The sequence below is a fragment of the Hemiscyllium ocellatum genome, chromosome 22, assembly GCF_020745735.1.
Source record: "Hemiscyllium ocellatum isolate sHemOce1 chromosome 22, sHemOce1.pat.X.cur, whole genome shotgun sequence".
Taxonomy (NCBI): domain Eukaryota; kingdom Metazoa; phylum Chordata; class Chondrichthyes; order Orectolobiformes; family Hemiscylliidae; genus Hemiscyllium; species Hemiscyllium ocellatum.
The window spans coordinates 46425533-46449429 of NC_083422.1; the positions used below are offsets into that span (position 1 = coordinate 46425533).

Sequence of the window (23897 nt, forward strand, 5' to 3'; positions counted from 1 at the left end):
TTTTATGTTGTGTGTGTTTTAATGTCTTTGTCTCTTTGCAGAGGGCTGATATTATTCACCGGCTAGCTGATCTCCTGACAGACCATCGAGATGAAATCCTGAAAGCCAACGAAAAAGACATGGAGAAAGCAGTGACCTTAGGTCAGAGGAAAGATCTTATTTTTGGCCTTATTATCTGTGATTTATAATGGCTGTTGCATGTTATAAATGTTATTTATAGGTCAGACATGTTTGAGCTGTTCAGTGCCCAGAGAGATGTATCTTGTGGAAGGCTAGGGGACAAAAGCAGCCCTGGTATATCAGTCATTCTATATATTACAAGGTGTAAAGAGAATCCAGGCAATTCGTTTTCATCATCCCATCTGGTTTGCATGGACAAGTTGAACCGAAGGGTCTGTTTCCATGTTGTATGTCTCTACGACTCAATGCTGTCTAGCATATAAAATTGTCATTTGTGTTGTCCTTGGCCTTTTGTTTGCATTGCCTAAACTATCGAGTAAAAAATGAGGTCTGCAGATGCTGGAGATCACAGCTGCAAATGTGTTGCTGGTCAAAGCACAGCAGGTTAGGCAGCATCTCAGGAATAGAGAATTCGACGTTTCGAGCATAAGCCCTTCATCAGGAATAAGAGAGAGAGAGCCAAGCAGGCTGAGATAAAAGGTAGGGAGGAGGGACTAGGGGGAGGGGCGATGGAGGTGGGATAGGTGGAAGGAGGTCAAGGTGAGGGTGATAGGCCGGAGTGGGGTGGGGGCGGAGAGGTCAGGAAGAGGATTGCAGGTTAGGAGGGCGGTGCTGAGTTGAGGGAACCGACTGAGACAAGGTGGGGGGAGGGGAAATGAGGAAGCTGGAGAAATCTGAATTCATACCTTGTGGTTGGAGGGTTCCCAGGCGGAAGATGAGGCGCTCCTCCTCCAGCCGTCGTGTAGTTGTGTTCTGCCGGTGGAGGAGTCCAAGGACCTGCATGTCCTCGGTGGAGTGGGAGGGGGAGTTAAAGTGTTGAGCCACGGGGTGATTGGGTTGGTTGGTTCGGGCGGCCCAGAGGTGTTCTCTGAAGCGTTCCGCAAGTAAGCGGCCTGTCTCACCAATATAGAGGAGGCCACATCGGGTGCAGCGGATGCAATAGATGATGTGTGTGGAGGTACAGGTGAACTTGTGGCGGATATGGAAGGATCCCTTGGGGCCTTGGAGGGAAGTGAGTGTGCAGGTGTGGGCGCAAGTTTTACATTTCCTGCGGTTGCAGGGGAAGGTGCCGGGGGTGGAGGTTGGGTTGGTGGGGGGTGTGGATCTGACAAGGGAGTCACGAAGGGAGTGGTCCTTGCGGAACGCTGATAGGGGAGGGGAGGGAAATATATCCTTGGTGGTGGGGTCCGTCTGGAGGTGGCGGAAATGGCGGCGGATAATACGTTGTCCTTGGTGGTGGGGTCCGTCTGGAGGTGCCTAAACTAGTCAACTGTGTGAGCTGTGAGATGAGACCAACTCCTAATATGATTGTTCGGACCCTTTCATAGAATGAAATCCATTGTAACCACACTTATTTCTGAATTCTACGATCATTACAATACTAACCTGTAATAAAAACAAAGTGTTAAGCAAGTGGCGGAACCCAAAGAAGAGTAATATTGAACTCCAAATATTAATTCTCTTTCTCTCCCCACAGGTGCTGCCAAACCTGTTGAATTTCTCCAGCACTTGGTTTTTATTTCAGACCTCCAATACTGCTTTTATTTCAGTACAAAGCCATATTTAACTCATGCAATCATGATATAAAATTAAGCATTCTTTATAATGTATGCTTCCATTTTGTGCTAATCTGCAGCAATGTTTTTGTAGTCCATTAAACTCCAAATTCGCTATTATTTCATAGTCAGATGATTCAAGAGCTACCAGGACAACCACACTGTGCACTTGTTGCAGCTAATTGATTCCTTGCCAAACCAAACTTGTAATAACTGGGTAAAAACCAAAAGAACTGTGGATGCTGTAAATCAAGCAAAAAGAGAATTTGCTGGAAACGCTCAGCAGGTCTGGCAGTGTCCGTACAGAGAAATCAGTTAATGTTTCAGATCCAATGACCCTTCCTCAGAACTGATGGTAGCTATGAAAATGTTCGTTGATAAGCAGAAGGGAGGGAGTAAAGAGTAAACGATAAGTGGGTGTTGAACACAAAGAAAGAGAAGAACAGTTTGACGAGAAGTGGATAACAATCTGGCTAGGAGGGTGAATAGCTGCTAATGAAGACTGTTAGCCACTGATAGTCCCCAATGGGTTGTATAATAGCAGATTGTATGATAACAAGGCTTGGTGTGTGGGGATTGGGTTAAGGACATGGGAGAATTTACTTGCTCCCTTTCCATATCCAAGGGCTCAAATGCACCTACTTCCAGCTGAAACAGCACTTTGTCTGCACTTCACAATCTAATCTACTACATTTGCTGCTCACAATGTGGTCTCCTCAACATCGGGAACCAAAACGTAGATTGGGTGACCATTTCACAGAAAACCTACGTTCTGTCCACAAAAAGCTTCCAAAGAAGCTCAGCGCAAGCTGGATGGACAGCACCTCGTTTTCTGCTTGGGGACCCTGCAACCTTCTGGATTCTATCGAGTTCAACGACTTTAGGGCTTGAGCTCTCCCATGCCCTAACCCAACCCTCTCACACCAGGCCTTGTTATCACATTGTCAGCCACAAACAGACCCCATTAATAGCTGTTCACCCTCGTGGCCAGATCGTTATCAATTCCTTTTTCTGTCCAACTGTTCCTCTCTCTCATGTTTACTCCTTACCGCCTTCCCACACCCTATCTTCTAAATACAAACTAACATTTTCCTAGCTACCATCAGTTCTGAGGAAGGGTTACTCGATGTGAAATGTTAGTTCTGATTTCTCTCCACAGACGCTGCTAGACCTGAGCTTTTCCAGCAATTCCTGTTTTTGCTTGTGAACACTGGATGTCAGAGATATTGATGGGAAGTATAATAACAAGGGAATTCTATGCATCTTTTATCTTTCTCCGGAGCAGGTCGACTTTCTCAACCACTGTTAAAGCGGTTGTCCCTCACAACAGCAAAGTTAAATAGCCTGGCCATCGGTCTCCGTCAGATTGCAGCATCCACTCAGGACAGTGTGGGCCGGCTAATCAGGAGAACCAGAGTTGCGAAAGGACTGGACCTGGAGCAAATAACTGTTCCCATTGGTGTCCTGTTGGTGATTTTTGAATCTCGTCCAGACTGTCTTCCCCAGGTGAAAAGCAACATTGTATGAAATGCATGAGGATGACGGAAAATGGCTTAGATTAGAATCGTATAGAGTAGTCGAACTAAGGTAAAGGAATATTTGAACAAGAAAGTTGAAGTCCTAAAGGGCCAAAGTGGAAGATTACACTGATGGATTGTGTACAATACCTTGTAAACAAAGGTGATAAAATGCCAATCTTTTTGTTATTATCCTCATCCCAAAATCAAGTCAGAAAAATTAGAAGTGATTCTCATAGCATGGTTATTTCAGCTACTGTAAGCAGTTTCTGGTCACTCCATTACAGAATGGAAATTAACATCAGAGAGAGTGAACACAATAGATTGACCAGAATGATTCATTGAAACTTGGAGCAGGCATAGGCCATTTGGCCCTTCAAGCCTGCTTCGTTGTTCACATGATCATGATTGATCCTTTATCTCAACGTCCTATTCTCTCTCTTTCTCTCCATTCTTCTTTAATGTTTTTAATATCTAAAAGCTTATCAGTCTCTTTCTTGAATACACTCAGTGACCTGGACTCCCCAACTTTTGATGGTAGCAAATTCCACACTGACCACTCTCTGAAGAAATATTTTCTCATCTAAGAGCTGGAGTAGGCCATTCAGCCATTCCAAAGGTCATTGATAATAGTCTCAATACCTCAGGCCTCTCATCACTATTTCCATTGGAACAGAGAAGGCTCAGTGGAGATTCTTTATAGTTTTTTTAAAAACTATGAAGATAATGCTATGGAAATAAGAACGAACTAAGTGGGGTGGGGTGGGGGGGAGGGGTAGGGTGATGAAGAGTCATAAATTTAAAACTATCACTGAAAATGAGAGCGGTTAAGACCAGTTTCCTTTACAAGTAAGTTATTGGAGCAAGGATGTCAAAATATACAGCCATTGCATTTCTAACGTTGAACCTGAAAAATGGGGAGAATGTGAAGTAATGTATTTACATAGAACCAGCACAGACACAAATAGCTGAATAGCATCCTGTAAAGTTGTGCAATGTATCCAAACTTGACAGATTTTGATGTCCCAGAAATAATGGTTAGACAACACTTTAGCTCTGCAATTTTTGTATTTGAAAGATTTTTTCCAGTAGCAAATAGCAGGCTGTGGATAACAAAGAACTATTAGATAAATTGGTTTCAAGAAGTTTGAAAGGTTATTGCAGAAAACAAAAGCTCATGCTGTCAGAATTAACATGAACATGGATAGAAGATTGGCTGTTTGGCAGAAAGCAGTATACATTAATGAGTGTACATCCTTGGCAGGATGTAACATTGTTTTCTCTTGTGGGTGAGTCCAGAACTAGGGGGAACTGTTTGAAAATTAGGAATCAGGACAGAGATGAGATTTTTATCTTAAAAATTTGTGCAATTTTTTTGATTTTTCTGCCTCAGAATATTTGAATTTTTTTTAACACAGGTGTGGATAGATTCTTAGGCAGGGAATCAAGGGCTATCAGAGATGGAAATGTTGATTGTAAAATACGAACAGATCAGTCATGCTCATCTTGAATAGTGGAGCAGGCCTGAGAGGCCTTATTTAGAGAGAAATAAACAACAGATCACAGGTTGTAGGGTAAGGATTGATAAGACTTGATTTGATAAAATATGTCTGGCCATCTGAAGTACATTAGAACAGCAAGGATTGTTCTGTATGATTGGAACTTAATACTGAAAAATAAAAGAATTAAGAGAAAACTTTAAATTTATATTGCATCTCAGCATATCTCAAAGCCCTTTGCACCCAGCAAGTGACTTTTGAAATATAGTTGGCTTGTTAATTAGCCAAATGGTGTTTAGGAAACTTTGGAAATACACGAAGTTCTATGGCTGCCACTGAACACGAAAGCTTTCATTGTTTAGGAATTTTAAAGTTGTGGTACATTATAGAATCAAAGAATTGTTATGATGCTGAAGGAGGACATTCACCCACCATATCTGTGCTGACTTTGAGTATTTTGACATGCTGTCAATGTCCTGCCTTCTCTCCAAAACTATGGTTTCTATTTAAATAATCGCCTGATGTCTTCCTTTTCTTTTCTTTCCCATGGTGCCCACTCCTGTTTATTTTTTTCATTTTTTTTCTTTTATTAAATTAACCCCCACACTACCGCCTAACTGCAGTAGTGCTTATTTTTTTTCCCCAGCATCCATGTTGTGTGTGTGCAGATGTGAGACACAGTGAAAGACACAAGGTGCACGAATATTTATTCAATTCCACCACCAGGAAGAAAGGAAACAACCGAGTGGCCAGTGACAAGCAGTGCCCTTCACATCAGGGGGCAATGCTGCGTGATTCTCCTGGTTATACTTTTTTTTTCTTTTTACTCCTCCTTATTTTATTTTTTTTTAAAAACCCACACTACCGCCTAACTGCGGTAGTGCTTATTTATTCCCCAGCACCCATGCTGTGTGTGTGCTCTTGAATGCCTCAATTGAATCAGCCTTCACCATCGTTAACAGGCAATGCATTCCAGACCTTAACTACTTATTGTGTGAAAAAGTTTTATTCTTATCTCTCATTTCCTTCTTTTGTAAAACACTTCAAATCTGTTCCTCTGGTTCTTGATCCTCAAGCGGAAACCGTTATTTCTTATCTACTGTACCCACACCCCTAATGATTTTGATCCCAAGCCACTTACTCTGTACTAGAACAGGGCTGGGCTGCTTCCCTTTAGAATGTGGGTAGTGTACAACAAACAGGTTCCAATTAAAAAATTTTAATAAACTGAGCAAGTTTGCTTTATTCTTATTGGGAAACGATTAATTTGTAAATTCTCTATAGCAGAATATGGAATCCAAATTGAATCAAAAATACTGTTTTGTTTCCATTTTATAGGTTTCTGCACTGGCAATAGCAAGTGGAAATGGCCTGTTATTGAAAGGAGGGAAAGAAGCGACTCTCAGCAACCACATTCTGCACCATTTGACACAGGAAGCACTTTCCATGCATGGTGTCAAGGACGCAGTTCATTTGGTAGGTGCTGATTCAAGTTTGTAGTTTAGTAACAAACTGACTGTTACTGAGTGAGGGATTTATGCTGTTGCATTTAGGAACTCTGACTTTAGTTTGAGATGATGCTTGACTATCGGCCATTATAGATCAGTGAGAACAGAGGTAATTGATACAGAACCTGGGGTAATTAGGATTTGGGCAGCAGAGTTTTAGATAATCTAAAATTGTATTGAAAATGCAATATGGAAGACCAGACAGGAAGACTTTGGAATATTTGTGTTTGGAAATGGCAATGGCAGGATAATGGTTTCAGCTGAGATAAGTAATACAGATGGAAGTTTGTGGTCTGTCTTGTGATGTGGGTTTGAAAGTCAGATAGAGATCAAGAAGGAGACTGAGATTTGTAGGTTACAGTACAGCATGAATTGAAAGTCACATAAAATAGGGACTTTTGTAGGGGAAATGTTTCAGTGTGTTAGACTATAGAATGTATTGGATGCAAATCTTATCAGAATGGATCGGTTGGAGAGATAGGTGGAAGCGATGAAGAATTTGCAACAGTATGTGATGGATGGTAGTTATAGGAAGTGGGGGAAAGTTTCCGATACGGTCATAGATGGGTTAACTCCAGGAAGGGTAAGAGTGGTAGGCACATAGGGCAGGAGTCTTTTGTGGATATACCCATTTCAAACAGGTATGCTGTTTTGGAAAATGTAGGGAGTGATGGATTCTCAGGGGAACATAGCATGAACAGCCAAGTTTCTTGTATTGAGACTGGCTCTAATGCAACAAGAGGTACGTCGACTTCCAAGAGATCAATTGTGTAGGGGATTCTGTAGTCCGAGGTACAGACAGACGTTTCAGTGGCCAGCAGAGAAAAAGCAGAATGGTGTGTTGTTTCCCTGGTGCCAGGATCAAGGATGCAGAATGTTCTCACGGGGGAGAGAGGCCAGCAAGAGGTCATTATCCACATTGGAACCAACGATATAGGAAGGGAAAAGGTTGAGATTCTGAAGGGAGATTACAGAGAGTTGGGCAAAAATTTAAAAAGGAGGTCCTCAAGGGTAGTAATACCTGGATTACTTCCGGTGCTATGAGCTAGTGAGGGCAGGAATTGGAGGATAGAGCAGATTAATGCATGGCTGAGGAGCTGGTGTGTGGGAGAAGGATTCACATTTTTGGATCATTGGAATCTCTCTTGGGGTAAAAGTGACCTGTACAAGAAGGACGGAATGCACCTAAATTGGAAGGTGACAGGGAAATTTGCTCGAATTGCTTGGGAGGATTTAAACTAGTAAGGTATTGGGTGTTGGGTGGGGGGTGGGGGGGGGGGGGGGGGGGGGGGGGGGGGACCCAGGGAGATAGTGAGGAAAGAGATCAATCTGAGACGGGTACAGTTGAGAACAGAAGTGAGTCGACAGGGCAGGCAGGGACAAGGTAGGACTAATCAATTAAACTGCATTTCAATGCAAGGGGCTTAACAGGGAAGGTAGATGAACTCAGGGCATGGTTAGGAACATAGGATTGGGATATCATAGCAATTACAGAAACATTGGCTCAGGGGTGGGCAGGACTGGCAGCTTAATGTTCCAGGATGCAGATGCTACAGGAAGGATAGAAGGGAGGCAAGAGAGGGGGGAGAGTGGCATTTTTGATGAAGAAAAAGCAATACAGCTGTGCTAAGGGAGGATATTCCCAGAAATACATCCAGGGAGGTTATTTGGATAGAACTGAGAAATAAGAAAGGGATGATCACCTTATTGGGATTGTATTATAGACACCCTAATAGTCAGAGGGAAATGAGAAACAAACTTGTAAGGAGATCTCGGCTATCTGTAAGAATAATCGGGTAGTTATGGTGGGGGATTTTAACTTTCTAAACATCGACTGGGACCCCAATGTGTTAAAGATTTAGATGGAGAGGAATTTAAGTGTGTACAAGACAATTTTCTGATTCAGTATGTAGATGTACTTACTAGAGAAGGTGCAAAACTTGACCTACTCTTGGGAAATAAGGCAGGGCAGGTGACTGAGGTGTCAGTGGGGGAGCACTTTGGGGCCAGTGACCATAATTCTATTTGTTTCAAAATAGTGATGGAAAAGGATAGACCAGATCTAAAAGGTGAAGTTCTAAATTGGAGAAAGGCCAATTTTGATGGTATTAAGCAAGAACTTTCGAAAGCTGATTGGAGGCAGATGTTCGCAGGGAAAGGGACAGCTGGAAAATGGGAAGCCTTCAAAAATTAGGTAACAAGAATCCAGAGAAAGTATATTCCTGTTAGGGTGAAAGGGAAGGCTGTAGGAATAGGGAATGCTGGATGACGAAAGAAATTGAGGGTTTGATTAAGAAAAAGAAGGAAGCATATGTCAGGTACAGACAAGATAATTCGAGTGAATCCTTAGAAGAATATAAAGAAAGTAGGAGTATACTTGAGAGGGAAATCAGGAGTGCAAAACGGGGACATGAGATAGCTTTGGCAAATAGAATTAAGGAGAATCCATTGGGTTTTTACAAATATATTAAGGACAAAAGAGTAATTAGGGAGAGAATAGAGCCCCTCAATGATCATCAAGGCAGCCTTTGTGTGGAGCTGCAGAAAATGGGGGAGATACTAAATGAATATTTTGCATCAGAATTTACTGTGGAAAAGGATATGGAAGATATAGACTGTAGGGAAATAGATGGTGACATCTTGCAAAATGTCCAGATTACAGAGGAGGAAGTGCTGGATGTCTTGAAACGGTTAAAGGTGGATAAATCCCCAGGACCTGATCAGGTGTACCCGAGAACTCTGTGGGAAGCTAGAGGAGTGATTGCTGGGCCTCTTGCTGAGATATTTGTATCATCGATAGTCACAGGTGAGTTGCCGGAAGACTGGAGGTTGGCAAATGTGGTGCCACTGTTTAAGAAAGGCGGTAAAGACAAGCCAGGGAACTATAGACTGGTGAGCCTGACCCCGGTGTGGGCAAGTTGTTGGAGGGAATCCTGAGGGACAGGATGTACATGTATTTGGAAAGGCAAGGACTGATTAGGGATAGTCAACATGGCTTCGTACGTGGGAAATCATGTCTCTCAAACTTGATTGAATTTTTTGAAGAAGTAACAAAGAGGATTGAGGGCAGAGCAGTAGATGTGATCAATATGGACTTCAGTAAGGCATTTGACAAGGTTCCCCATGGGAGACTGGTTAGCAAGGTTAGATCTCATGGGATACAGGGAGAACTAGCCATTTGGATACAGAACTGGCTCAAAGGTAGAAGACAGAGGGTGGTGGTGGAGGGTTGATTTTCAGACTGGAGGCCTGTGACCAGTGGAGTGCGACAAGGATCGGTGCTGGGTCCTCTACTTTTTGTCATTTACAGAAATGATTTGGATGTGAGCATAAGAGGTACAGTTAGTAAGTTTGCAGATGACATCAAAATTGGAGGTGTAATGGACAGCGAAGAAGGTTACCTCAGATTACAACAGGATCTCGACCAGATGGGCCAATGGGCTGAGAAGTGGCCGATGGAGTTTAATTCAGATAAATGCGAGGTGCTACATTTTGGGAAAGCAAATCTTAGCAGGACTTCTATCCCTTAATGGTAAGGTCCTAGGGAGTGTTGCTGAACAAAGAGACCTTGGAGTGCAGGTTCATAGTTCCTTCAAAGTGGAGTTGCAGGTAGATAGGATAGTGAAGAAGGCGTTTGATATGCTTTCCCTTATTGGTCAGAGTATTGAGTACAGGAGTTGTTAGGTCATGTTGCAGCTGTACAGGACATTGGTTAGGCCACTGCTGGAATATTGCGTGCAATTCTGGTCTTCCTATGGGAAAAATGTTGTGAAACTTGAAAGGGTTCAGAAAAGATTTCCAAGGATGTTGTCAGGGTTGGAGGATTAGAGCTAGAGGGAGAGGCTGAACAGGCTGGGGCTGTTTTCCCTGGAGCGTCAGAGGGTGAGGGGTGACCTTATAGAGGTTTACAAAATTGAGGGGCATGGATAGGATAAATAGACAAGGTCTTTTCCCTGGGATCAGGGAGTCCAGAGCTACAGGACATAGGTTTAGGGTGAGAGGGGAAAGATATAAAAGAGACCTAAGGGGCAACATTTTCACGCAGAGGGTGTATGGAATGAGCTGCCAGAGCATGTGGTGGAGGCTGGTACAATTGCAACATTTAAGAGGCATTTGGTTGGGTATATGAATAGGAAATGTTTGGAGGGATATGGGCCGGTTGTTGGCAGGTGGGACTAGATTGGGTTGGGATATCTGGTCAGCATGGACAGGTTGGACTGAAGGGTCTGTTTCCATGCTGTACATCTCTATGACTCTTACATAGAACTCTGCCATGAGCATTGAAGCTGTGGCTAAGAATGTTTTAAAAGAAAATTATACAGTTGCTTGAAAACTTAAATATTTGACTTGGGATATTAGAGTGCTGGGAGAGGAAAGTTGGATTAGACTGGGCTGAATATTAGAATGTGGGCAGTGAGGAGAGACTGAGATTAGCTGAGGTGGGATATCAAAAGATTCCGCGCATGAGGGAAATTTGTGGGAATAGATCTGATAACTCATGAAGAGAAGGACTGGAGCATATTTGATGTGTCAGTATTTCTGTGTAGAACATTGCCATGTAATAAATAGATCGATAGGTTAGTTATTGACTTCTGGCATTTCTTCAAAGGGTTGATTTTTATGTTTCAGGTAAGCACTCGTGAGGAAGTAGAAGATCTCTGTAGACTCAACAAACTCATTGATCTAATCATCCCTCGAGGCTCCTCTCAGTTGGTTCGAGACATTCAAAAAGCATCCACTGGCATTCCAGTCCTTGGGCACAGTGAGGGGATTTGTCATGTGTATGTGGATTCTGATGCTAATATAGAAAAGGCCATCAAGATTGGTAAGTCTGGACTGGAATAGAGCCGGACTGGTAAACTGGCTTATCCTAAATATTGACAGTCCTGGTCAGCCAGTACATTAACACAGATTTGCGTTTGTCTACATTCTGCCATGCTTCCACATGAAGTCTACTTTGTCATACAAAGTGGGTCAAAGGCTAAGTCAGTGAATACATTGGTGGAAGATTGTTGGCTACATAGAGTGGCAAGTCAACGGCAGACTTCTTCTGTTTTATACGGTTCTTCAGAATTCCAGTATATTTACAATAACTTCATTTTTATGCCTACTTAACAAGTCCCATTGTGCTACAGAGCCATTGTTATCAAATAAAATCTGACCCGAGTCACATGAAGACATAATAAGGGAGATCACCAGAAACATTTTGACAGAGGTAGGATTTAAGGAGGAGAAAGGGGAGAATTTCAATGGTTCAGGATCGGATAGGGAGGTTTGGATGTCTTTAAATTCACAAAAAGTGGAAGATGGGAGGCTGACTAGGAGTGCATTGGCGTAGTTAAAGAAAATAATTGATTGGGGTTTCAGCAAATGTTTGAGTTGAGGCATAGAAGTCAGTTGGTGTTACAGAGAAAATAATAACACTCATAATGGTGAGGGTAGGAATTGGAAGCTAACACAGGGATCAAATATAACGCCCTGGTACAAGATGTTTGTTTCGGCCGCAAAACAGTTGCTAGGGAGAGGAATGAAGCTGGGAGCAGAACTTGTGGTTTGTCTTCCCAATATTTAATTGTAAGAGGTTTCTGTTTATCAATTATTGAATGTCAGATAAGTATGCTGATAATTTAGAACCGGTGTGTTGTACAGCAGTGTTTCCAGAGTTTACTGTGAAAACTAGTGCTGCTTTTGGATGATGCCACCAATTGGCAGCATGAAGAGACAGAGGAGGAGCCAAGATAGATCCTTGAGGGATACTAAAGGTAACTGAAAGAGCTCGGGAAGATACGCCATTTCAGCTGGTCTCTGGCTATGACTGGATAGGTAAGAATGGAAGGAAATGAGAGCTCTCCCAACCAGTTGTACAGTGGTGTAGTGACGTTGAACAAGAATAGTGAGACTGAGGGTATAGAAAGACAAGCAGAGTGCAGTTACCTTTTGCAATCAAATAAGATGTCATTTGTCAATCTGATAACGGCTGCATATGCTCTGTAGCAAAGGCAGAAACTTAATTTGAGGAATTCAAACCTGGAGTTCTGGAAGAGATTTGGGAGGTGACAACACATTTTAAGATTTTGAAGAGAAAATAGAGATAAGGTGGTGATTTACAAGGATGGGGAATCAATTTTTTTTGTGCAGAGGGGTGATGCTGTCAGATTTAGAGGAGAGAGACCCAGTACCAATTTCAGCTAATATGGGAGGCAGGGAAGAGAGCTGGGTATTATCAATTTGAGATAATTGTTAGAAGAAGCAGGAGGGGAGTTTCACAGACAGAGATTAGCATTTATAGCCAATGAAATACTTTTAACGTGTAAATACTGATGTTAGATGTGCAGCATCAAGCTTCAAGCAAGTTTCCACAAACAGCATTGTGATAATGGCCAAAGAGTCTCTTTTTAACTATGTTGAGAGATAATTGTTGGCCAGAATATCAGGGGTAACTCCCCAATTCTTCCAAATTGTTATTTGGTATTCTTTCTTTCACCTGAAAGCAAACAGAACTTTAGCTTAACACCCCAACACTCTGCATTCCCTTATGTGCTCTATTGTTTAACGCTGGAGCAGAAGTCAATCCCATAACTTGCTCAGGGAGACTGGTATCCACTGAGCCATAGCTGACGCCAAATTATATGGGACTGTGCAAATTAGCATTATATGTCTGTCCAGATTGCTCACTTGTGTGAACATTGATAACATGTCAGTAAGACATTCAGAATCTTTTTTGTTTAGCAGACTCTAGAGAATCCGAGTCCATACCTGCCTCCTATTGAGGAAGCTCCTGATACATTTTTGAATATCCAAACTAGAGGAAGCTCCACTACTGATGTCTTTTTTTTTGCTGCATCTATTTTTCTTAACTGCTAAATTAATTCAACACTGACTATTTTGTCAGCTCAATTCTGTTCAAGAGTCATACTAGACTCAAAATGTTAACTCTGTTTTTGTATCAAATATTTAATAAAACCAGTTTCTATTTTCAGTTCGAGATTCCAAATGTGATTACCCCGCAGCATGTAATGCTCTGGAGACATTGTTAATCCATAGAGACTTGCTGAGGACACCATTCTTTGACCAGATTATTGACATGCTGAGAGTAGAACAGGTAAGGACATTGTGTTTTGTTTACAAGTCCTCAGAGCTGTAGAAATGACTGAGGCAGGGACAGGCATTCTATTCACATGGGCATTCAATAAGGACAGGCCTGGATTCTACTGTGGTGCACTCCAAAACTCAGTCTTCTATGAATGGGCTTTAGCTGAAAAATGGCCACTAAGAATGGCTTTAGAACAGGTACCGCCAATCCTGGATCTGTACCACATAGATAATTTATTTGGCAAGCTGGAGGAAATAGGACAAATTCTGAGAAGGAATCAGCCGTTAGTTGCTGAGATACCCCTTTACGCCCTCCGTTACAAATCCTGAACTTGCTGTACTTAATCTGATTATGCTGGCAATTAATTTTCTTCCTTTTGATCAGGGTTTGTGCTATAAGATCCTCAGTGATGTCAGTTTGTCACGATTAGCAATGCTCTGTATTTTCAGGTGAAAATTCATGCTGGGCCCAAGTTTGCATCATATTTGACTTTCAGCCCTTCAGAAGTGAAGTCCCTTCGCACAGAGTATGGGGACCTGGAGTGCTGCATTGAAGTTGTGGACAATGTGCAGGATGCAATTGGACACATACATAAATACAGCAGTTCTCACACGGATGCAATTATTACAGAGAATGGTAGGTGTCATCACTTTATACTGATATTGTCCATGTTCCTCTTCCCTAAAACTAAATCAGCAAGCATTAGATTCTTGAAAGAGAACTGGATAATATTAAAGGTTTCAGCATGTCAGATGGCTTCTTTTGGAGAGAACTGTTAATCAGGAGAGTCATAGAGATGTACAGCATGGAAACAGACCCTCCGGTCCAACCCGTCCATGCTGACCCTAAACTGTATATCAGGCCTGAAACTTTGAAAAGCAAATGAGCACTTTAACAGAATCAGAACATAGAGGAACTAGCAACTGAAAATACAAGAATGTTCACTAATGAGAGGACTACTACCTGCTGGGATGAGGGGAGGAGCGGGAACCCTGTAAACCAGAACTGATATTACACTAGGGGGGAAGCAAGTCAAACTGGGCAGCATCAATAGCTTGTGGAATGAAACAAACTTGATACCCTGGATGCAGACCTTTCTCTCCAGCAACAGCTGTCTTCTTTTCACTCTCTTCATTCAGTCAATAATCTGACAATCCTATTGCATCTCATCCAAATTGTTCATACCCCTGCTTTGACCAAGCTGCAGGCTGATGTATTCAAATCAATGTTATAACTTGGTTTCAAGTTAATTTTGTAAAAAAATATATTCAATGTTGAAATGTTTGGATAGTGCTCAATTTTGTGTTCCAACGATAATAGCAGTGGAACATTTTTAACCCCTCCTAGAGCTGCAATCAGATTTGGCCCAGTTTACAGTATAGGCTGGCTTTGAGCTGAGCTGAATTTATGATTGCAAGTTTTTGTATTTTAGAGGAGACAGCTGAATACTTCATGCAGCATGTTGACAGTGCTTGTGTCTTCTGGAATGCAAGCACTCGATTCTCTGATGGATATCGATTTGGACTTGGTAAGCTGCACTGAATTATATAGATTTAAGTTTGGATATTAGGGGTAATAATAACCTATGTGTTACACATAATGGAAACAGATGTTCTTCAGCAGCACAGAGCCAACATTAAAGCAAGACCCTCCCTATCCATAACACTGAGAGGGGAGTTTTCCTGGCCTTTGAGATCATTTTCCTTTAGCATCAACAATAAGTTAACTCAATATTTACTTATCACTGTTTATGCAATCATAATGCATAATCATAACCGCAGAATAGTATTGATGTTACAGAAAACTCAATATTGCAATGTAAATATATTTTTCTTTCTGAAATTTACATTCTGATCTTTGGATTTTGTCCCAAAGTGACAGCCATTTTGCTCACAACAAAATTCCACAAATAGCAATGACATGAAATGATTACTTGTTCTCATGTTTGATGTGGTGTTTGAATGAAGAATGTTGACCAGGACTTTGAAAGAAATCCAAGCCTTCCTTTTTAGTGCTTCCATAGTATTAATTTCTCAAGCCTTATTTCCATGGAAATGGACTGTGCTTGCTCAGCCTGTCTTTATACCTTTTGTGGTCTATAACTATCTCTGATGTCCTGCATTGTCACGTTGATACCCGAATTCCTTTTTCGAGGGTACAGTACAGTGGTGGTTTGTTATTATCATTATGGAATCCTTTTTCAAATTAGTTCTTGGAACATGAGTGTTTGTCAGAGAAATTAGCCCAACAAATTAGAGATCACAATTACAGTTTGAAGTGAAATTAACAAAGTTTATTAGTACGGCGATATCGCGGAAAAGAAATTGACTAAGCTGAAACAGCACAGTCTGTCCAGATAGCCGAGAATTCTCTTCCCCCAAGCTGAGGATGAAGCCAGGTTTTATAGGAATCTTGTACAATAAGGTTAATTTTCTCTCTCTCTCTCTCGCCAATTCATTTTGTTGAATGACAAATGGGTATGTACTTTTTACTCACAATATCTGTCAATAATTATTTCAGAATGTTGGAGTTTCCTTCCATAATATTTGAGTGGAAAACTTCCCAACATGTTCTCAGTTGATACTAACTAGAAGGTCTACATATTTCCACTATCTTTCTTTCTTTCTGAAGGAGTTGATTCCCTGCTGAGCTTTGCTTCCAGTTTCTGAATATCTTCATGACTGAACTTTCTGTGAACGCCCACTGGTTATTTGAGTATTACAGCTGTCACGGTGCTATCTGTTCCTGTCCCTGTAAGCAGGAGCACCAAGTAGTGATGAGGAAGGCAGTTGTGAGGCTCTGTTTAGGCCAGTTTAGTACAGGCAGGCAGTGCATTGTACAACTACTAACTTCTCGAAGGGATCGGCATTCACATAACAATACTTTTTAGTTTTTGCCAAAAGGATACACAAAATCAAAGCTTTTTGTCTTGCACTCATCCAGACTAGGATGCAAGAAACCAGACTTGATAAAGGAAGATCAGTTTATACAATGAGAAGAGAGAACTGATCAGTTAGGTCATCGTTGGTATGGAAATGCAGCAGTCTTAGTTCTCCAAGCATGCAGATAGCCTCTGGTCATGGTGTTGCCATGCTGAATGTAGCAGAGATTGGCAATTTTCATGACTTCCTTCCCAATCAATGTAACTATAATGCATGTACAAATTCCATTTATTGACATTGAACAGATGTGTTAATGATGGTAGTTTCTAGCATGTGGAAATGCGTCACTCTGAGCCCAACTGACCATAGCAGGCAGTGTACCAGTTGTTTTCAACCAACTTGTACTTGTAAACTTCATAATGCTGTATCCGGCATTTAGATGTAGTTTTCTTATTACACAACATTTGCCAAATGATTTGGAAGCCAATTTAAGATTATCAGTAAGGTTTGCTGTGTAATGCATTACATATATTTGAAAATACGTATATTTAACACAGTTTCCAGTTTTATACAGGTAAAACTTATGTATACTTACACCTTTTATCATTGGAAAAGGAACTATGGAGACTGTCAATCGTTGCTGCATTCCCTAAGCAACGGAGGCTATCTGCTGGTCTGAGAACTAAGGTTGACAGTTAACTTCTTGCACTTCCAAGTCTAAGAAGGTTCATCCAGTCGGTTGCATTTTCTCATACTGTATAAATTGGTCTTTCTCCTCCAAGTCTGGTTCCCTGTATCTTGGTCCTGATGAGTTTTAAAATGAAAAATATCAATCGTGTATCTGCTTTTCAGCATTAGCTTCTGTACCACCAAGCATCAGCTCCTACTCAGAAGACATCAAACTCTCTTCTTGTCCAAAACTGTGTTTTGTTTTTCAGGTGCAGAGGTTGGAATCAGTACGTCACGTATCCATGCCCGTGGGCCAGTAGGATTGGAGGGGCTGCTGACCACTAAATGGCTGCTACGTGGAGAGGGCCAGACAGTGTCTGACTTTGCGGAGCAAGGCAGCATGAGCTACATACATGAAAACATACCTGTACCCCAAAGAACATAAACACTTTCACAATGAAAGTATCACAGACACTTACCCTCAGGAATGTTCTGTGACTGTCCATCATTGCTTTCCAGCTTTATTAATAAGCTATATTTATAAATATCTATGTAGCATAGTTTTCATACACCTCTTTCAGTTGAGGTCCGTTTCTGAGGTTGTTTCTGTACCTGTTGCTGCCCCTTTCTCTAAATACTCCATTCTGCTGCTTAAAATGGTACTTGTTAGCTGAGGTACCTTTTTTGAAGTGACAAGTGAATTAATTATTGTTTGAAACAATATCCAGGACAAGTCTTAACAAACAGATGTTACCAGTTCAAACCCCCAATTACTCTTCAACAAAAGTGTGAGGGTGAGTATTGAAGAGAAATACAAAATAACATCAATCAGATTGCTGTCATTACAGGCACACCTTCCAAACACATTGTGAACCGGGCTCATTTATCACACTGATGTCAATAAGTTTATCACTTGATTTTTTAAAGTTGCTTCCACGTAGTCAGATTTCCCTGACAATGTTGCCATCGGTGGGTATGTTGTATCATTTGAATGGGCTTTGCTTCATTTATGACCCCAGTCCAGCAGGAAGTTGGGAATTTTGAGGTCAAATAAGTGCAGATGTAACACCATATGGTGAAGGGGCACAAGCCTACAATTGCATTGCTACAACAATGGTGGTGTTGAGAAAGGTTCCAGCTCCTTGCACACAAATCACAAAAAACTTAACATTCCGTTATAGCCAGCAGTTGGGAAGATGAATGGAATGTTGAAACAAAGGCTGCTGTTGCAGTATTTGCCTTTCTTAGAGGGCTCCCTACCTAAGGACCAATATCTTCCTTAGAGAAGAGCTATGGGAGATTGATTCTACATCTAAGGATTATCTTGAGGACAGGTTGAGTAGAAAGGGTCTATATTCTCTGGTCTGTATAAATGAAGATGTCATCAAAATTATCACATTAATGGAGGGGTTAGCTGACATGGATGCTGAGAATTTGTTTCCCTGAGTTGTAGACTCCAGAACTAGATGACACCTTCTCAGGATAAGGATGTGGTCATTTAGAACCAAGATGAGGTGAAAGTTCTGCCTGAGCATTCATAGATCGCAAGTCATTAAGCATATTCAGCACAGAGCAATAGATCTTTGAGCAAGATGGATCAGGAATAGGCAGGGAAAGTGGTCTTGAGGCACAAAGTCATCCATGATGATTTGAATGTTGCAGCATACTCGAGGGGCTATCGAGCCTACTTCTGCTATTTCTTATCATAATGTTACCTTTTGGGAAACACAACATAGGCCCTCTGACAAGACTTTGGTGCAAAGCTCTGAAAATGCCACATTCCAGTGAAACTGAATAGACTGTCAAGTCGTGACCACCTAAATTGATGTGAGCAGAATCTCATTTAAGATTGCCTGGACTGAGAGAAAGTAATATAAGGCAAATAGTGAATGAGAGATCGGTAAAGAAATGCATTTATTTGGCAGGAAAAGTCAGTGAACCTGGGCTTGGGAGAGAATAAACAAAACATGGGAAAAGTCAAGATCCAAACAGTTTTTCCAACATAGACTGGAGACAAATGTGTTACAGTAGTGAAGAATTCTGGACAGGATATCATTACATTTGGATGTTAATCAAAATTCACATACCTTTAAGGTCCAGTAGACATATCTTGCACTGGGGACATACTTGCAGGATGAATGGCCTTAGAGCTGGACTCAAGTGCAGATTGTGGCTGTGAAACTTCTTTGTGACCAAGTTACTGACCCTGGAGAACTATTCACTTTCTAAACCTCAATGGACCTGAACACCCAGATATTTTTGTATATCAATTTTCCCCAGGACTTTTCCATTTACTGCATAGTTTGCTCTTGAATTGGATCAAAAGTGAAAATCAGTTCTTTTATAGTCACACGTCACATGTGGAATTAGCAATCCAGTCTCTCATGGATGTTTTTAGAAACTTTTTTTAACTGGATTTTGGAAGATTTATGTAGTTTGTAGGTGTGAGACCATAGTTTCTTTTGCCAAGTTTTCATTTTGTAAAAGTGCATTTAGGGGTTGAATAACGACCTGAGCAATTCGAGTGCATTAGAACATGGCACTAAGGATCCTGCACCAGTTTTAAGGAACTATCCATCAAACTGCAAATAAATTATCCAGGTAAACCAGCCAAAAGCCCCAAAAAAGTGACTTTAAAATCTGCTGCATTCTCCCTGTAGGTCATGTACAGTCTTTTGGTGCTTTTAGCAATAGTTATGAGAGTTTCAGATATAGTGTGGTTATCACTCTCTTTTTACAGAGACAATAAATTGTCTTGAAATATTTTGTATTTGTTATAGAATAAAGTTTTCAATAAATGTGGAGCAGTTGTACCTGTTTAATCAGTGTTGGAATACAAAGTCAATATATGTTATATATAGCACTTATGAGGTATCTTGGGGCATTTTACTACTTTACAAGAGCTCCATCAAACAAAACTTAACACCAGGTATTGTGACAGATAAAGATTTTTATTAAAGTTTTAAAGGAATGGGAGAGAGTCTGTGATTCGGGGGTTAAAGCACCTGCCTTGTAAATTAGATTACTTACTTACAGTGTGGAAACAGGTCCTTGGGCCCAACAAGTCCACACTGACCCTCCGAAGAGCAACCCACCCAGACCCATTCCCCTACCTTTACCCCTTTACTTAACATTTCAAGCAATTTAGCTTTGCTAAATTTAAATTGACCTAAATGAGGTCAATTTGGCATAGCCAATTCACCTAATCAGTACATCTTTGGACTTTGGGAGGAAACCGGAGCACCCGGAGAGGTCCCACGCAGACGCTGGGAGCGTGTGCAAACTCGACACAGAGCAATAATTGCTACTTATTGCTGATGTAAATTTTTAATGACCCACAAAAAAACAGATGGGCTCGGGTCATAAGTAGGTTGTCATCAGAAGATCGATCCCAGCAGGAGGACATTGTTTAGTTTGTCAAAAGCTTCAGGTCATCAGAGCTGGAAAGAAGTCTTACATTGTTTCAGAAGTTCAAGTAGACAGGGCTGAAACAAAACTGTTTTTTTTTAATTCCAGGCCAAGACAAAGATTCAGCTCATATCAGTAAAGGATGTTGTTGCAAAACGTTTATTCTTCCTATTTTGCTATTTATATCAGATCTTAAATTATTTTTTCATATTATATGTGTAATGTCTTTTTTTTCTTCTGTATAATAAACTGATGTTCTTTTGTTAAAATAATTTTGGTAGTCACATGCCAATATGGTCAGCGGCTACCAAAGCAACCAAAGTGCAAAAACAAAATTATAGTCTATCAAACAAAGTTCCATGCTGGAACTTGACTTGTTCAGTATGAGCTGCAGCTGGAATCATAGCAACATGGCCTCTGGGCTTATTCAAAATATACCTGAAATGTTTTCCTACTTGGTGAATTATTTAAAATATTTCTTTTTTTAAATCGTTAATTTCTTGATTTGTTTTGAATTTACTTTTTCATGAATTACCATGTATGTCCTTGATCTAAATATCAGTGGCTTGTGTCTTATCTTGGAGCAATTCACCCAAGACTCCTGGGCTCCGAGTTAAGGTTGCTTCCAGTCTGATATCTTGATTTAAAAGTACTCTTAAACAATTCATATTCAGGCCTTCCCCATCCAGTTTCAAAGCTCACCAACTTTAATCCTGACACATATTCATTTCTGGTCTCTTCTGCTTCCCTATTGCCTCTGCTCCACCATTGACAACTGTGACATGACCCTTAAACTCAAATAACTTAACTGATTGCTCAGTACCTCTCACCCCTTTAGATAGAACAGGTAAATTAGAAACTATGATACTATTATACAAGTCTGGAGCAAGTGGGGCTTGAACCCAGGTAGGGACACTATATCTTGGGAAACCACAGAAATGATACAGCACAGAAGATGACAGTTTGGCCCATCTTATCTGTGCCAACCCAAAGACACTCAGATGCCCTTTCTAATCCTATCTTCCTGCACATGGCACATAACCCTGCTGAAAGCTGCAGGGCTAAGGTGCAGATATTAATTGCAATACAAGGATCCTCTTCCACTCATTATTTTTGTGTTTCTTTTCAAGATTTAGAAGTGCTATCACTCACAACCAAAGTCTTTTTTTTCACTACCAAATCATCTGTGGCAACTTTCACCCATTAATCATCACCATTAAATCATCCATGTCTCCAAAGCCCATTCAGAGCAACACCCTCCCACCCTTTATCTTTCAAAGTCAGCTTTAAGTTGAAAACCAGGAGACATTGAAGATTTGAACTTAAGATCATATGGGCAGCGCGGTAGCATAGTGGATAGCACTACTGCCTCACAGCACCAGAGACCCAGGTTCAATTCCCGCCTCAGGCAACAGTCAGGTAGTTTGGTGAGTCATTTAACTTTTGTCACAGGCTTTGTTTGAAATTGTTTTGAACTGTTGCTAAAAGAAGTACTGGTTTAGGAGTCTTGCAAAACAAGTCACCTGCACACACCTGAAAATCAATAGAACTTACCTCTGTGTAGAACCAAATTCCCAAACAATACTATAAATTTCCATCAAAATATGAATAAGAAGCTGGTCTTCAGCACCATCTGATAAAACCATGTCTTATTGTGGCTTAGCTCCACTTTCCTGTCTACCCCTTTGCTATTTGACTCCTTTGTCAATCGAGAAGTCAGCCTTGATTGTATTCAATGATGCTTTGGTCGACAAATAAAATGATTTTTTCAGAGGATTCTGCAAACCCATGATTCTCTGAAGAAATCATTTCTCCTCCTATGTCTCAATTGGAACACTCCTTAAACTGCCCCTAGTTAGAGTTTCTCATACAAGGGCAAATGTCCTCACTGCATCTAACCTGTCAAACCCCTTCAGAATCTTTCTTTTTATTAAAAGTGCCTCCTCTACTTTAAATCTGCTCCAATGGATACAGATCTTTTCTATTCAAAACTTCTTTGAATGTATATTCCTCTTATTGTAAATAACACAGTCTATTTGCCTTCCACATACTTGATAGGAGAGTCACTGTGGCAGAAAGATAAGTTTAGCAGAGTCACTGGGGACATTTAAGCGACTGCTGGACATGCACATGGATAATAGTGAGTTGAGGGGTGCGTAGGTTAAGTTACTATATTTTACATAAGGATTAATCCTCGGCACAACATCATGGGCCAAAGGGCCTGTTCTGTGCTGTACTTTTCTATGTTCCATGATAGGCCTCCATTGCCCATGGATTACATTCACTTTCAGAATTTGCCTTCCAAAGTGAGACCAACCCTTAACGGTGGCATCAGAATAAAATAGGAAAAGTATTATATCGATGTCTATACACAGAAATCCCAAGGCTTTCCATAGCACAGAAGGCAAAGTAGGAAGAAGCAGCAAGCTATATCCATAAAAGTTGCAAGACCTGTTTGTGCTTCAGTCAGTCTATTATATTCCTCTGTTCTCCTTTCACTAAACATGTTTATGAGAAACTGAAAGATTTACTTTCACTGAGTCACCTTCCAGAATAGTGAAATAATGAGTATGTTGTTTTTACACATTGATGATGTACTTGGTCACATTTTTATTCTGTCTTAGGATGTAGGTGTGTTGCTGACAAGATCAGCATTCATCACCTGTCTCTAACTGATTTGGAAAAAGTGATGGTAATCTGATTTCTTGAACTGTTCGTTCTGAAGTTATTAGATACATCCATGTGTTATTAGAGTTGCAAGATTTGACCTAGCAACAATGAAGAAATGACAACAAAGTTCCAAATCAGAACAGTGTGTGGCTTGAAGGGGAATTTGCAGCTGGCTGTGTTCCCATGTACTTGCTACCCTTGTCCTCCTAGCTGTAAGTGGTCACAGGTTTAGAAGTGCTGTTTATAACTTGTACACAGTAAGGCCTGCAGATGCTGAAAGCCAGAGTCATTCGATCTGAAGCTGGAAAAGCACATCTGGTCAGACAGCATCCGAGGAGCAGGAAAATCGAAATTTTGGGCTGAAAACATTGACTTTCCTATTCCTTGGAACTGTTTATAAATTCTGGATGAGTGCGTCTTGAAGGTAGTACCAATTGCTGCTACTGGGTGGCAGTGATAGAGGGATGACTGTTTAGGGATGTGTCTGGGTGATGTTCAGCTTCTTGAGTGTTATGAGAACTGCACTCATCCAGAAAAATGGGAAGTATTCCATTACACTCTTGACTTGTGACTTTCAGATGATAGTCAGGCTTTGGAAATCAGGAGGTGAGTTACTGGTCTCAGAATTCTCAGTCTCTGATGTCTCACATTGTTTTAAAATGAAATTGTAGCACAATCTAACAAAAACGGATTCATAAAATGGAGCTGCACAGTAGATGTGCATTTGACCCATCAAATCTACAGTGACACAATGTTGAACAATCTGGTTAGTCCCACTTCCTTTTCTTCAAAATATCACAACTGTTCTGTTCTCTGTTGAGTACTTATCCAATTGCCCTCATTGCATCAAAATTAATCAGCACATTTTTTATGGTCTACAATTCTGCAATATGTTATCATTTTGAAAATGAAACT

The 23897-nt window shown here is 40.9% G+C and overlaps 1 protein-coding gene across 3 annotated transcripts in view; it reads left to right on the top strand.

The window, feature by feature from the left end:
* aldh18a1 (aldehyde dehydrogenase 18 family, member A1) overlaps positions 1-20480 on the top strand; it is a 57100-nt gene extending 36620 nt beyond the window's left edge. For 2 of the 3 annotated variants that reach the window (XM_060842147.1, XM_060842148.1), the window contains exons 11-18: positions 42-141; positions 3022-3242; positions 6091-6228; positions 10890-11085; positions 13241-13362; positions 13803-13989; positions 14786-14881; positions 17174-19629. In XM_060842147.1, the coding sequence (XP_060698130.1) occupies positions 42-141; positions 3022-3242; positions 6091-6228; positions 10890-11085; positions 13241-13362; positions 13803-13989; positions 14786-14881; positions 17174-17349 (1236 nt within the window). In that variant the 3' untranslated portion in view covers positions 17350-19629. Of the gene's footprint in view, positions 1-41; positions 142-3021; positions 3243-6090; positions 6229-10889; positions 11086-13240; positions 13363-13802; positions 13990-14785; positions 14882-17173; positions 19630-20420 lie in introns of those variants that run through there. The other variant, XR_009645866.1, reaches the window with a different exon arrangement.
* The last annotated feature ends 3417 nt before the right edge of the window (positions 20481-23897 follow it).